The 16513-nt window shown below is 39.8% G+C and overlaps 1 protein-coding gene across 2 annotated transcripts; it reads left to right on the top strand.

The window, feature by feature from the left end:
- The first annotated feature begins 987 nt into the window (after positions 1–987).
- slc14a2 (solute carrier family 14 member 2) lies at positions 988–4695 on the top strand. Of its 2 annotated transcripts, none has more exons than XM_085786966.1 (10): positions 988–1065; positions 1309–1374; positions 1460–1649; positions 1942–2131; positions 2249–2377; positions 2788–2980; positions 3184–3331; positions 3540–3674; positions 3834–3883; positions 3973–4695. In XM_085786966.1, exons 1-10 carry the CDS (start codon positions 1042–1044, stop codon positions 4363–4365), a joined length of 1518 nt encoding a protein of 505 aa, XP_085643092.1. In that variant the 5' UTR covers positions 988–1041; the 3' UTR covers positions 4366–4695. The 2 variants fall into 2 exon arrangements, with proteins under 2 accessions (XP_085643092.1, XP_085643091.1); XM_085786965.1 differs by having other exon boundaries at positions 1454–1649.
- Positions 4696–16513: the final 11818 nt, after the last annotated feature.

The following is a 16513-nucleotide window of genomic DNA, read 5'->3' as shown; positions in this document are numbered from 1 at the left end:
AATTAATATATTAAACCAATATTCATTACTGATATCTTCAATAATGACTACATTTTACCCAGCATGCACAAGGGCAGGCCCCCGAAACACTGCAACAAATTTGTTCTTGAAATATAAAAGAATAGAACTAACTAACTAAACTAACATACAATTAAAATACTCTTTTTTGCAAGAAATTATCAACATGATGGTTTCACATTTTCCAAGTTACATTTTCATATGCAGCAGACACACACACATGCATACACACTCTTACAGATGGATAATGTGAGTGCAAAGGGGCATGTTTGGTCTCTCTACATTTCAACATTAGGGTCATTCCTCCCATGACTGAGTCCTTTGCCCCCAACAGTGCTGAAACTAATGACTATTTTCATTCATTATTTATCTACTGATTATCTAACTCAATCGATAATAACTGAGTCCTTTTAGGTATATCCTAAAGCCCCTTGTTATGTCCATTTTATTCTATGCATTCTATGCTCCTGGAGACCTACATAACTCACAACTTTATCTCGGCTGCAGACACTATAGCCTCAAGCAGAGATGAGGAGCTGACGTGTAGCTCCCTCTGGGGGTGGGTTATGCAACTTTGCATACTGTATGCAGCATTCTTCAGGACCAGTAAACAGACTGTAATGTGTTGAATCAGTCATAAGCAATAACGACAGTGAAGAGGATGAGACATTGACCCTATGCAGTGCCTGAAGTTGACCCCTGATGAGTCACAGATCCAGTTTTGCATACGACATGCTTTAGATTTTACATCATCTTACGCTACAAACTAAAACAACACGCTGACTTCACCTGAACTCACCCTCACCTCTCTTGTGGTTTTCAAGGTTGGACAAAAAACAAAAGTGGTGTGCCTGAGTTTTTGACTTGGGTGTGGGAATGATTATCACAGGTGGAGGTGGATGAGATGGAGAGGAGGGAGGAGTTGGGGTTTTGCCTCTTGCTATAAAAGCCTCGGTGGAAGTGTCTGTTGTGCAGCTCGGTAGAAGCTGGCAACTTGTGCAGCTTGTGTCTATTCTGGGACATATGAGTGGATCACACTGCACAAAGGTAGGAGCACTTGTTTGTTCAGCGGGACAGTAAACCAAGGTCACACTTTAGTTAATATGTAGCCTACCTATCTGATCAAAATAGAGAATATTTGAACACTATTGTATTGTTAAGTTGGTTATGTTGCTCCTTTATCTGAGAGAATTGATTTTGACGGATTAATAATTAAGATGCAGAGAACTGACGTATGGGCCTGCACATGTAGATTATTCATAACATAAATCTTGCCTTTCTCCTGTCTAGGATATTCAGAGGAATATCAACTGTTCCACTTCACTGACCACCAGCTCTCTGGCCACCACTTGTACAGTAAGTCAAAGCTCACATTTCAGACACACAGTATATTCCCAGTGATTCCTATCTAATAAATTTCCAACTGTCACGATAGCTCCAGGAACTTCAACCACTGATGGCGCATCCTGATCTGAAGTCGGAGCATGACAGCTCAGCCCAGGATCAAACTAAGGAGAAGGAGGCGGTGCAGCCTGCAGGACCCACAGCCCGGCAGAGGGCAAAGACCCGCTTCCTTAAAGGGGTCTCTTACTTCTCTGGAGACATGAAGGTTTTTGGAAAGTGGATGGAAAGTAAGTTAACAGAAACCGCTTATTACAGTACAGAATGAACATGGCATAATTACATATTTATAATTCCATCTGGTAAACAGAAGATTGACATTTACAAGATTTACATTGTATCTACTGTATGTCTTTTCACAACCTCTAAATATATTTAACTGTCGCCCACAGTCAAATAAATGTGAACAGGATTGTTTTGCCCCTGGGTGCACAAAAGGGAGCCTGGCAAGAGTATTCGCTGTTGGAGGCTCATTAAGTAGCTCTGTGAAAATGTCAACCTTCTCTCTGTCCTCTCCTGCAGAACAGTTCTTCTTGCTGCAGCTGCTGGACTGGGTTTTGCGTGGAGCTGCCCAAGTGATGTTTGTCAACAACCCTTTGAGTGGCCTTATCATTTTTGCCGGCCTCATCCTGCAGAACTACTGGTGGGCCCTCAACGGGTTTGTGGGGACGCTTTTTGCCACCATTTCTGCCCTTATTCTTCAGCAGAACAGGTTTGAACAAACTTCTTCTTTTTTTTTGGTTAAATAAATAGATAGTGATGCAAAATACACTGTGTTGTACAATGGGTAATTTGTGGGAATTAATGCAAAGGACTTCCTTTCCTTCAGGGGTGCAATAGCTGCAGGGCTGTACGGTTACAACGGCATCCTGGTGGGTCTGCTGATGGCTGTGTTCTCCAAGGAAGGCGACTGGTACTGGTGGCTTCTGCTCCCCAACATCTTCATGTCCATGATGTGGTAAGCAAATAATGGCAAAAAGATGAAAGATGCAGGTGAAAGGCGTTGACAGATAAACCAAACCACAACACATAAGAAACTGATTGATTTATTGCCATATGACCACATAAGTGTCATCACTCTGATGACAGAGCTCAGCAATTTTAAGACACTTTGTTCTAGCACTTCGGGATGCCGGTGTGCAACAGGTTTGACAGCAGCAGCACAGTCATGCCCCACCTTGGCATTCTATCATATTTGTAATCTATGATCACCGGCTGATAGAATTACATAATGTTTTGTGAATAATAAGAGCGGGAAATGTGCAGAATCACCTCTAAATGTAACTTAGAGAAGATGAACGTCATTTTTTAAATTGTATGTAATGTATTTAAACAATGGTAATAATCATGTGTGCCGTTGACTTTCAGCCCGATCGTGTCCAGTGCTCTGGCGTCTATTAACAGTCGCTGGGATCTGCCAGTGTTCACCCTGCCCTTCAACATCCTGGTGTGTCTCCACATGGTCGCCACTGGCCACTACAACCACCACTTCCCCCAAGTCCTCATTCAGCCTCGCACAGAGCTGCCCAACATTACCTGGTCCGAAATTGATTTACCCAAGGTCAGTGACAGGAAAGGGTTTGTCTTAAGTGTTTTTGTCTTAAGTGCGTGAGTGTAACTTGCTATAGTAAACAGGTTAGTCAGAGGAATGTCCATCAGTCAGTGTCGACCTACAGAGCCCAAATGAGAACTGTGGTCCAAGATGAATGGAAACAACTGTGTGCAGCATAATGTATGTTAAATATGTTATCTTTGCCTCTGTAGCTGTTCATGTCAGTGCCTGTGGGAATTGGCCAAGTCTACGGCTGTGACAACCCATGGACAGGAGGAATCTTCATTATCTCACTCTTCATTTCTTCCCCCATCACCTGTGCTCATGCTGTCCTGGGATCTGCAGTGGGCATGGTTTCAGGTGAGAGGAACAAACCAAAACCAGGGCGACTGTTAAAGTCACCTCAGTAAACAGCATGTGTTATTTTTACTTCCTTACATGCTCATAGAGTGAATTCAAATATGTTCCATGTCCAAGATGACCCCAAAAGGTGTAAAATAATCAGGAGAGTTATTTTTTTTAAGATAATCAAAACTTAACTGATTGCATTTGTGTCTTTGATCTACAGGTCTGGCCCTGGCAGCTCCATTTGGGGACATTTACTTTGGCCTCTGGGGATATAACTGCGTGTTAGCATGCATTGCCATTGGAGGAATGTTTTATGCCCTCACCTGGCAGGTGCACCTGCTTGCGATTACTTGTGGTGAGTAGACACTTGTATCCAACCCGGACAGCATGTCCATATCACGTGTAACTCTGCACAACACTGGCAGAGAGCCTCCAGATATTTGTAATCTGTGATCACTGTTACACACTGTTATGTCATCTCACAGTCTCTCCCTCCCTCCTTTCTCTTCGGCAGCTTTTTTCTGCGCATACCTCGGCTCAGCCATTGCCAACATCATGTCCACGGTGAGTGCACATTTGTCACTGCCTTTGTGAAGCAGCCCATCATAAACACAAGTTAGTAATTGCAAACTCATGCATTTTTTTCCGTACAGTTTGGTCTGCCAGCCTGCACCTGGCCTTTCTGTCTCTCTGCTCTCACTTTCCTCCTCTTAACCACGGGGACCAAGAGGATCTTCAAACTCCCACTGGCCAAAGTCACTTATCCAGAGAAAAACCTGGGCTTCTTCTGGAAGATGAAGAAGCAAGAGAAAGTGGAGAAGGCAGAGAAAGAGAGGAAAGAGAAGGAAGAGCAGCAGAGAGCCACTGAAGAGGAAGTTATACTAAACGAAAAAGAGAAACTGAGGCTTGAGCTTGAAAGAATGGAAGAGGGAAGAGAAGCCAGTGAGCCATCAGAGGGCGAGAATGAGGAGACACCGGAGCCAGAACAACAAGGCAATAATTCAGACAGTGATCTAACTGAGGTCACTCCTACTGATTATGTTTAATAGTACATTTCTGATGAGAAAGCAATGATAAAACTCTATGGCACATGATGTATGAAGAATGTTAATGAATGTATCTGTAAATATCTTTTTCAACGTGTTTTTATACTTTATTATACATCAAAAACGAATGCTGGCAATTTGTTCCAGCCAATTCATGTTTTACTGAATGATTTGTGGCCATGTGTTACTTGTTTGCACTGCAAAAAGGATACTAAATCTATATTTTTTTAAATAAGTTATTGTTGAAAACCCACTTCAGTGTCATCCATGTTGGTTTATTCAATGTTGTCTTAAGGTAACCGAAGCCAAATAAATGATTTCTGAAATCTACCATCTGTTGCTATCAGTCATTCTTGTCTGAGAGACAGAGGAACATAGAAAAAATACAAATACAAACATTTCTCAATGTCAGTTAACCATAATCATGCATCATAGTTCTATTATGATACTTGTATGGATGCGTGATTGTGGCTTTTCACTACTGAGTGAGATATTGAGCCCTACCTTATACCCGGCACAAACTGGCACAAACTGGCCCAAAGCGCAAAATAAACTTTTTTTTGCTAGTTTCAGACCAATACAGACCGATGCAGTACCCACATTTAACTGGAAACTACACTTTTGTTGACCCACGGTTGTCGCAATGCTATCTTGAGGAAGTGGAAAATAAGTAAAAACTTCATAGGAGCCTACATTGGATGTGCCCACATTGGATGTGCCCAATGTGCAGAAGCAGAAAGACCGAAATGTGCTGCAGATGTTCAGATAAGTCAAGTGGAACATTACAAGAGAGCCCACAGAAGACACACAATACTATGTGACGTATTGTGTGTTACACAACTTTGTAGTGCGTCAGAGGTCTGCTGGACAATTTATCTACAGGTCTAAAGTAACCTAATTTAACTGTTCCTATAATATGTTGCACCTAAAACACCCATATAAATAACGGGGAGATTCAGTGCAATCCTTATTAACCATGTGCCTTGCGCAAAAAATTTTTTCGATCGTTTAAATAACAAGAGTGATTTGGATATGCCCTAAATGACAAGCATTCAAGTCCATACCATCAGATAAAATAAACCTCTTACCATACAATAAATTAACTGTGGGGTGACTTTTTTTAAAGCCCCATTTCTGTTGTATCAACTGCAAACAGATGCAAACCTGCAAATGCCACCATCTCCTTCCTTCCAAGGAAATTGTCAAATTTTTGATGTTATGTCCACATAGATTCTTGGATAGGGTTCATGGAAAGTTACTGAAGTTAAGAGCTCATACAACAGACACATTAAATCTAAAACCTGAGTCTCCCAAAACGATGAAACATATCTAAAAGCTGAGATAAGGATTTCACAGGGCTGTATATAAAAAGGATTTTGTCCACATAGAGAGAAACCCAATGGGTATAGAGCCCCTCAAAGTTTTGCTTGTTTTTTTCTGCAGAGCAACATGCTACACTTAACATCCTGACAAATCATGATATTGTAAGAACGGTCCGTTTTTAAATGAGTTCATCATGTAGAGTTCACTCTGAGGGAATGTCATGCCCACATCATACCAGCACGGTGTGTGGATGCTGGTTTGAATGGCTACGCAGTTTACTTGTAGGATAGGATCTACTAGCTACACTGATTGAAGAGCCTACAAAGATTTAAACTGTAATTCATGTAAAGTTTAGATCGACATCTGGCACATCTATATTTATTATATTGTAAGATTGTTGCAATTGTACACCACGTACACTCACTATACAAACAGTATTTTAGAAAATGAATTACCTACAATAAATTATTATTATTATTTTAATACATTGAATAAAACTGCTTTTCAGTATTGACTGGCTCGGTGTGTGCCAAGAAACTAATGAGAGAGATATTTAAATGAGGCAGATCTTGCAGCCACACCTCTGAGATTATCTGCATTCTGGAGATTATCCATGACATAACATCACCCACTCCGGTGACTAACATTATGCAACATCTTAAGTTTGTGTCACAGAAAGTTAAACTAAAATTAAATCAGTCATGAACATGAAAGAACTGGAATTGTGAGATGTCTTTTGCTGCCCTGATTGTCTACGATGATACCAAGGGCTCAAGACTTACATTCTCCATTTGTATGTACGACACAATTACTCTGCGTGTGCTTTAACAGATCTTAACAAATAGCTATGAGAGACTACTGAGCTTGTTTATGGCCCATTCCGAGGTCAAAACATGTAAAGCAAGACTAGATCAAAACCCAGTATATGGCTGAACTGCCTGTGGTCAAATCCTGATTTCTTAACCACAATGTTATCTTATTAAGTCACCAAACAAAAGGAAAAACAAGACAAAGCTGTGATTTTGGTTATATTGATTTGCAAAACATCACCCAAAGAGAAATTTAGAAGGAACAGATTATGTTTTTCCATTTTTTAATTCATTTTTTTGGGCTGTTGTCTGCATTACAGTCATGGTGAGGGGCCAGAAAGACAGCTGGAGCAGGGCTGCAGCAACAAGGACTTTGTTATGGTTTGTCTCCCTGTTATGTCCTGTTTTATTTTGAAGTTCCCCGTGTCTTGTCTTCCTGTGCTCTCCGTCCTGTGACATGTGTATCATCTGTGTTTGATTGCCCCACCTGTGTTGTATTTTCTGTGTTTTCCCATTGCCCTGTTGGTTCGTCTGTATTGCCTTTGTGTTCCTGCCTGCGTGTACGTCTGTGTTCCCTGTAAGTTAATAAATAATTTCTTCGTTCCACTCTCTTTGTTTCCCGAGTCTGTCTGCATTTAGCCAAACCATCACTTGGTCACTCAAACTTGGTCACTAAGTCAGCCAGACATGAACAATTACAAGAAATCCCGGACTGTAGCAGTCCAGCTATATAAAGTCTCTAGATAGCAACAATGTGCTATATTGTAGAAACACTGCAATCTTGTCGCGTGTTCGGGTCTGAAAAAAGAAAAGGCCCACTCAATTATGAGGTATGTGGTAGAACTAAAATCACACTGTTATGTTTTCAAAAACACCTCTTTTTCTACATTTTCACCCCATGTCTGTACTTCTCCAGAGTTCTCAAGCACTGAAAACAGAGACCTGAGCAAACACTACCAACTCTGTTTTAGTTTGAAAGCTCTGTGGTCTGGACCAGCAGAAATGGACACCTTTGGAAATGATGAGGACAATTATCCCTGATTGGATGTTATCTGCCTGGACTGCTAGGAAGACTTCCTGTTTACACTGCCGTGTATGCCATGACCAGGACTGTAGTGTGCACCTGACTGCTAATGTTATGTGTGCATTTTCACGTGTGATAAGATAGAGGTAGTTTCTGTAATGTACAATGACAGTCTAGATGGAGATTGTCATATTAAGATAAGATAAGATCAGATAAGACAGTGTTATTGCATGGCACATTGTGAGGGACCGAGTCGGTTGCAATGAGGACAACAGATAGTAACTTCAAAAATAAGGGGTTTTATTTACCCAAAATATACAGAAACAAAATTACTCAAATGAACATAAGGTCTGGGCCCATAAAAGAGGTCAAATTAACAAACCTGTGCAAAAGTCAACTGAATAAACTAACAGAAGACAAAACAGAACAGAATTAAACAGACCTAACTAATGAACACAAGGGAGAACTTATATACTGGGTGGTCAGCCCATACTAACAAAAGAGGGGTTAACTTAAACCCTAAACACAAAAGACCACAGCTAATTCACAAACAAAACAACTTAGGAAAGGTAACGTATTAGAATAAACACAATCTATGCATAACCAAACAAACTGAAATTACTAATGGTCTAAGGAAAATAATAAACATAACTAAAACACTAAACTTCCCCCCATGGTGCACCAGCCCTTGGGTTGGCCCAATTAGTGCTGCCTCTTATAAAATGGCCGAGCGTGTGGGGGCGGATCCTTTTATCTGGAGGATCCCAGCAACACCAACAGCACCAGCAGCACCAACAGCACTGGTAACTCAAAAGAACAGAGAGAGATTAGAAACAACAAAAGCTAACTAAATATATGTGCTCAAATAAAACTAATGTATTGCCAAATAATAAAGTATGTTGTATGCAACCAAACCTGTGCCAAACCTGTGTGAGTTATTTCAATACTTAAGTGTTAAACCAACTTATAGAATGTATAAACAAAATATGGTTAACATAAATATAGAAACAAAATAGTATAGTGAATAATGTGAATGTAGGTGCAGTGGGCTACCGTTGTCATGGCTGTGTGGCCACAGCTGTGGCCATCACACACATACAACAAAATTCAGGCACACTGCCTCAAACGATAATCAAAAATAGAAAAAGACAAATTACACACATCCACATTCTTTTCAACAAACATTCAAGTTGAAAATGCAGTTTTCAATGTTTCAAAGGGAAGGCGCTGTAGTGATGTAGATAATAGGCCTACTGCACATTTAAAAAGTATGTGTACAAATGTTAAAAAATAAATACATTAGGCTAATAGATTAATAAGTTTACACAGCACAGCATATAGTCATAAGTTCTTTCAGTGCTGAGTTCAGTGTAATTATGACTTTTGTATAAAAACTGTTCATCAGTCTCATGGTGCGTGTGTTGATGGATCTGTAGCACTTGCCTGAGGTTAGAAGTTCAAACAGATAGTGGGCGGGATCTCTATAAAATGACACTGTCGTGTGGATGTAGCCTCAGGAAGTCAGAGACATTCCAGATCATAGGGTTGGTCTCGATGTTACGGACTAGCTGAAGAAAAACAAGCAATCAAAGCCAATATCACAAAGTCAAACCTGATATTCAGGAATCAGACAGGCCTGATGCCTGACACAACAGCATCCTTTCTGCACAGTGTCATAGCAGACTGTGTAAAAGGAGCTCCGTGTGTAAGGATGTCTTAACCTGTTTCAACCAGTCCACTCTCAATTACTTTCTTTTTCAGTTCATCTGTAATATATTATGGTGTCCACACAAGGTCAGTTACAGGTCACCATTGTCCACACTGTCTTTATCCAAATATATCTGGGGAAGATCTGAGGTAAGAAATCAGATCATAATTACTGTAGGTTTTACATTTCCAATAGAGGTTTCACACATACTATGTGATGGATGTAGAATGACCTCATATAGTTGGTAACAGGTGAGCCGTGTGTTCATGGGTTTATAGACGTCCTTTGCAGGGTACGACTTCATAGTTAGGATAGTACAGCAGTGGCACATTAGTTAATGTATATAATTTGAATCAATCATGTTTCTTGCAGTACTTACAACTAAAAACAATAGGGTATCACTGTGGCTATAGATAAAGGCTTGGATGACAAACTTAGAGAGATTGCAAGCAGTGGCACAGTATCCAAACTGTAAACATTTATTTCTCCCTGTTTTTGTTGTCAAATGGATATAGTCAAAAAACAATGGGAACACGATCTCGGAGAGCACCTATGAACAATGGAACTTTATAATACAACGTACAAATTACTTACGAACATAATATAACCCCATATAAATTTAATAAAATGAACCCCCAGATGTCAGATTTATGTTGGCACAGATGCAGGAAGAAAGGATCCTTAATGCACATGCTGTGGGACTGTCCTGAAGTGAGGAGGTTTGGGGAGGGAGTACAAGATTGTCTACGCTTAATTGTGGGGGGTTAATCTGTGAAGAGGATCATATTAATGAATTGGAAGGTATGGAAACCCAACTGTTTTTGTTTGACCAACTGGCTTAAAGAATTTATCGAATTACTGTAATGTGGAACGTGCAGCCTCAGTACTACATGAGGTCTACTCTAGATGGACACTGGACACTTATTAAAAAATACTTAAGTGAGATGAATGCACCTCAAGAGAGACTGGAATGACATAGCCAGTATTGTGTAGACAGAAATTCAACCCCACTGGGGACAGCGACTCAAGTACATTGAATATGTAATAGTCTGTAATTCCTGGTGAATGTCTTTGTGTGTGTGTGTGTGTGTGTGTGTATGTATGTAGCCTAATGTCTCTGTTATATGTTGTAAAACGAAATTGTAAATAAAATAATATAAAATATATTGTCCATTGTCAATGTGTTTTGAGCACGAAAAGACCCTGCTGCTTAAGACATCTGGGATCTCCTTCATTCAGCTCACAATATTCCTATCACTGCTGCACAGTAGAGCTGTACAATAACTGTACACATCAGTTACTGTATGGTGCATACATTTAGAAGAAGCAGTATGTTAAACAACATGACACAACCCTATACAGTGCATGCTATTCCTTACCTTGTCTCATGGCAAAAGATCACAATCATCATCATTGTCATCATCTACCTTATCATACTTAGACCTAGCACTAATAAGTTCCACTCAGTTTAAAATTGTCCTTCAAAAACAGTTAAGTAAACATTCCTCTTTAAAAAGTGTATGTGTATTTGTTAGCTCCTGTGGTCTGGTGATGTTATTTCACGTGCACAGTGTACCTATCACATTCCGGTGCTTAATGAAGCATGTGGATGCTGGTTTGAATGGTTGCGCAGTTAACTTAAGATATAATCTACAGCAACCCGAGAGGAGAGCCCAGAACATTTGGAAGAGTTTTAATTGACAGAAGTGTGTGCAGCTAATATTGTAAAATAATTGTAATTGTACAGTGCTCTGCTAACACTCAGTTAACCAATTCACTGAATTATCCCCTATCTATCATGACTGTGACGTGAAGCTAATAATGAGACTAAAGTTGCACTTTTCATAAAATCGATCCAATTGCCACACCTTGCCTTGTTTACCTTGTTGCCACACAAATTGTACAACAACACACTACTAATCCTGCATGACTACTGAACATGTCATGTGTTGTGTATCTTCTCAGGTTTGCAACACACATGATAGAAGTGTTTTATAAGCCAAGAACATAAAAGAACTGGATCTGTGAGATACCTTTTGATGACTGTCAGTGTCAGTGTCATCGTAGGCCAAGCTGTTTTGGGCCCTCAGGGCGGTACATTCACCTATGACTTGTACTTTCTCCTTCCGTATGACACATTTAGTCAACAAAGCCTGTTTTTATCATGTGCCTCATGACAAAACATAAAGGACTGGAGTTACTACTTTGCAGTAACATGCAGTCACAAGTGGTTTAATTGAAGCATGACAGTTCAACCAAGAGAAACTTAAGAAAACGTGCTGAAAATTCATCCCTATAACACAACAGAAATGTTTTCAGCAGACACGAGCCTGGGGTAAGCAGCTCAGATTCAAATTCACATCTTAGTTTTGGTGGCCCACTGGCCTCACATGTTACATGTTCTTCCCTCCAGTTTCTCCTTAAATGTAATTCATGATGACAAAAATACAAATCATTTTACATGAGACCTTCAAGCTTCAATCCTAACCATTTGTGGGAAACAATGTCAGTAAATGTTCTACACATTAACAGCTTGGGCCTCAAGCCCATTAAATGGCTTTATCATTAATATTACTCAATTCTCTTTCCCCCAAGTCTAACACCAACACATTTCATCAACAGTATCCATTCACTGTAATCATTAACAGTAGCATATTAATATTTTATTTTAGATTTGAGTTCATTTGCATAAAACAGTAGGTCAAATTAGTGTCCTTCAGACTGGAAACCTCGCCTTGGTTTTGCATTCATGCTAACTCATGTGCACTGACAGTACTGTATGCTTCATGAAGCTTCATGAAGCCACTGAGAGTAAACTTCATGAAGCTTCATGAAGCTTCATGAAGCCACCGTCTACAACTCATACAGAACGCTACCACCAGGTTGCTAACTCGGTCACAGAAGTCCTGCCACATCACCCCAGTCCTCTGCTCCCTACATTGGCTCCCCCATAGCTTTTAGATTTCAATTCAAAATTCTGGTTATCACTTTCAAGATTTCAATTCAAAATTCTGGTTATCACTTTCAATGCCCTGCATGGGTCTGCCCCGGCCTCCTCCAGCCCTATGCCACCTGCCGTCCCTAAGGTCCTCCAACCAGGGGCTCCTGGCTCTTCCCGGACCAACCTCAAAACAAAAGGAGACAGAGCCTTTCGTTCGGTGGCCCCCAGACTCTGGACCACTCTTCCCCCAGACCTAAGAGCCTCTGCATCGATTGAAGTTACCTGTTTCGACAAGCTTTTGAATTGCATGGCAACTAATTATTGCCACTGTTTTATTTAATCTTTTCTGCACTCCCTATTCATACTGTGTTGTTTTTAAAAACTGTTTTTATTCATATACTGTGTTGTTTAAAAAAAAAAAAAAGTTTTGTGTGACTTCGTGCTGCGAAAAGTGCTATATAAATAAAGAATTATTATTAGGCTATTATTATTACAGTTAACCTGGATACTGGATTGTCACCAGTTTTTTGATCAAATTGTTATCTTCTCCTATCATCTCTGTAGCGTGTAACTTATCACATAATCCCAGACACCTTATCACACTGATTGTGAAAAAACGACTTTTGTAAACGTGCTCTGACTAAAACTGAACAGTCAGAAAAATTTAAACAATGCCAAGTTAGATTAGATCATATCTATTAACCTAAATAGCAACTTTTAAATGGCACACGTGGCAAATTCAATTGTTTGCCAATAAACATGAAAAGGTAGTTGACAGTGAGACCCAAAATAGAGAGTATATCACTTGTTTAAACCACACACTTAAACATGCAATCTGGAAAACTGGAGCAGCCATGTTTCTCTGCACACAACCTCCAATTACAACAGGTGTTAAAAGAAGGAAGGGAAAATAGACACAAAGACTGATAAGCAAAAAGTAGCACGTGGAGGAAAAAAGTAGTATGATTTTTTAAAAGAATAAAGCCAGATTTATTTCTAGGACAAAGAACTAACGTTTATAGGAATATTTCAAACAACCAATAAATTAGGTGATAGGACGGTCAATGACATTGTGAGCTGCTGTTTGCCGAGCAACAGAATAAACAGTTTTTTGCACAGTCTTTTCAATCTGCAGATGCTTATGTTGTTGTGATACTGAAAAGCCCATTAGGTATATAAGGGTTACCCGCGCAGGGTCAAGGTGGGGTGTGACGGGGGGGGGGGGGGTCGTCCATGTTCCTCATCTAAAATCACAGGTAACACTGCTGCTCCTCCGTTATTTATTGAAATATTATTATTTCATTCCCAAAATCAAATACTGTGTCATAACTTGTAATTCCTCGACAGTGACGGGTCACACCGTGGTGACAGCAGGTCATTGAACAAGCACCAGTAGTTCATGTCTGCATGTAGCCTCAACAAATTCCAGTACACCTTTCAGTCTTTTTCATCAACATCAGCATCTTATCTCACTGTTCACCTGCTTGCTTACATTTCCTCATTCAAAGACTTTCCCCCACAGTTCTTTGCTTATCAGCTTCAGTGATCACTTGCAATCTCACCGAAACACAAATGGGTCCCTCATTTTGATCTGGTTCTGGCTGAGGTGGAGGTGGTTGTGACCGTGAAAACCTTCCTCTGATAGCGTCAAACTCTGTTCAGCAGAACCACATAGCACAAATGGTTGTGGTGCTTCCAGCGACTGTTGTGACTAAATGGGGTCAGTCATGACTCTGGCTGATGATAGATTTGTGGGCCGGGTACAGCACATGACAACGAGGTCAGTGAGCATTTAGCATCTTCATAGTGTAGGAGTGGTGATCTGAGACCAGCTTCCATTTTAGGTGAGGAATATGGATGTGGCCTGGTAATCATCCTCAATCAATCTGCATATGTGTCCAAGGTGGAGGTCATGTGATGTGGCCTGATGCAGTTATCTTACCTGCTTCCTTAGCGTTTCTGCATTTTGATCTCCTGCCTGACAAGTATTGATTGATCTCTGCAGGACTCCTATTACTAACTACATGATACACATTCGGGTTAAATATTCAAATTTCCCCATGTTTCAATTCTGTTTTTCTGATTCTCTAAATTAGAATGACTAAATCTGAAATTGGAGGTCAACTCTGCAGAGATAAGGGGCGGTGCGTGGCGCAGTGGTTATTGTGTTTATGGTTCCTTGGCTATTGTAGTGTATTTTCTACCTCCTCTTTTGTAAGTAATTTACCCTGAGAGTTACTTTTGTGTTTAGTGTATAATCCACTTCAAATTCTTTACTTTTATCTTTAGAATTGTCTTTCATCTGTGTTCTTTGCTTGCCTGAAGGTAAATGACTGTTATAATATGAAACAAGGCACGCTAGGTCACTTTTTCTGGACACCTGTATTTGGTTTGCTTCTCCCATGTTTAAGTTAGCCTGACTGGTCAGGATGTCAAATGCCAGAGTGTAATTTGGACAGGTTAGGTATTGTTTTAGTTGATGACCATCCTGGCCACCTACATTCTTCTGTTTAGAGAGGTGGAGTTTTAGACTAGAGTAGCCTATACAAGGTCTGGACTTTTGCCCAAGACCCAGAGGTCTCATATTTGGCTCCAGAGACCTCTCGAAGATTCGGCTTTTTGACACTGTATCTTTTTTGTAATAAACCATTTTTTACCATCTACAAAGAAGACGTGTCAGAGTGGTCATCATTTCATCAGCATCAACATCAAAATATACCACACTATATCAAATTAGCCTTCTCTGGCTAATTTAATTGCCCCCCCCCCCACTTTCATCAATGATTGTCAAATAAATGTTACATAAATTCAATTCCGAAAGGAAATGCTTAACGTGTCAACACATATTAATGCAATACTGCAAAAACACAACTTTAGTAGACGCTGAACACTTTTACTTATAAAATTTTGAATGCATGACTTACTTTTTAATGAAGTATTATTCCATTGCAGCATTGATAATTTTACTTAAGTGAAAGACTTAAGCACGTTTTCCACCTGTGGTAGAGGGACCCACCAACACTCCCATTTAGAGAACATACTAGAAACTGAGAAACTGTGATGGTTCTGCACACAAGTCAAGTCATGTAGGTTTCTGGGTCATGTGACATGATTAATATCTGGACCATGCACTGCAATGCAAAGATGCTTCTCGAAAGTTACAGCTGTGCACTTGCGGAATGAGGACCATTTGCACTTGTTGTTATCTCTCCTCTCGGGCCATACATCAAGAGTATCATGCCATACATCTAGGCAACAAATGCACGCATGACAGGAATAATGACTGGCATGTGTTATTACTGGTTAGTATTCCTGTCTCGTATCAGTTGTCAGCCACAAAGCACACTTGTTTTGTGTTCTTTTTGATGGATAATCTGATGAAATTGTATATTTTCTGCCTCCCCTGCTGTACTATGACACAACAAGGGACATGGAAACAAAACTCTAGAGACTAATCTACTGGTATGTGATTTCAGTATGTCAACATTGGCATGCTAACATGAAGACAACAAAAATGCTAAGATGCTGATGTGAAGCAAATACTGTTCAGCATGTTCATTATATCAGTGTTAGCATATTTGCCAATTAGCACAATACAACAAAAGAGTGTCCTCAATCTGCAAGATCAATTGAAAGTTTGACCAAATGTTCATGAGCTTGATGAAATGGAAGCTTTGGTGGACAAATATGAATATGTTTCAATTTACTTCAAATCACTCTGTGTGTAAAATATAAACTGTAAGAATAATGTGAAATCTGCTTTGTGCAAAACACAGATAATTAACTGTTTTCACATGAGCTGCAGATGGAGCTCTTTATGGGTTATGAAAGTGAAAAGATGTGAAATGAAAAGAAAAACATGTGCCAGAGAAAAACCTTTTACAACTTTATCTTCTCTGCAATTGTAAAAAAAAAAAAAAAAAAAGTTTGACATGATTTCACAGAGATATGAGTGGCTAACACCTCCAGGCCTTATTTGATGCCAGGCCTACTTCCTGTTGTCATCTCACTCACTGAATGAAGGAGTGGACCAAGAAGACAATGAGCTGTTACAACATTTGTGCCTCGGGCAAGGTACAAAAAGGTTCATCACCTCTTGAAGAAGAGAGATGACACCACATGACACATAAAATATGCAAATGACATAATGTGATTTGTCAGGTTTTTAAAGGATGCACGCCAATATCAAGACACCTGTGGTCAATATTTTAACAAACAAGTGACACTTAAAGACTTTCTAGAAGGAAATATACGGGGGTTCAACCCTTTAAATATATCTATTGTATGTTTTGCTTGTTTGTTTCTTGTTTTGATGTGTAAAGTGTTCATATGAAGTAGTGAAT

This window comes from Trachurus japonicus, chromosome 9, assembly GCF_045865225.1.
Source record: "Trachurus japonicus isolate A0001 chromosome 9, Traja_1.0".
In the NCBI taxonomy this organism is placed as follows: Eukaryota; Metazoa; Chordata; class Actinopteri; order Carangiformes; family Carangidae; genus Trachurus; species Trachurus japonicus.
The sequence above is the reverse complement of the archived record's forward strand: the minus strand, read 5'-3'. Positions and strand labels throughout refer to the sequence as shown.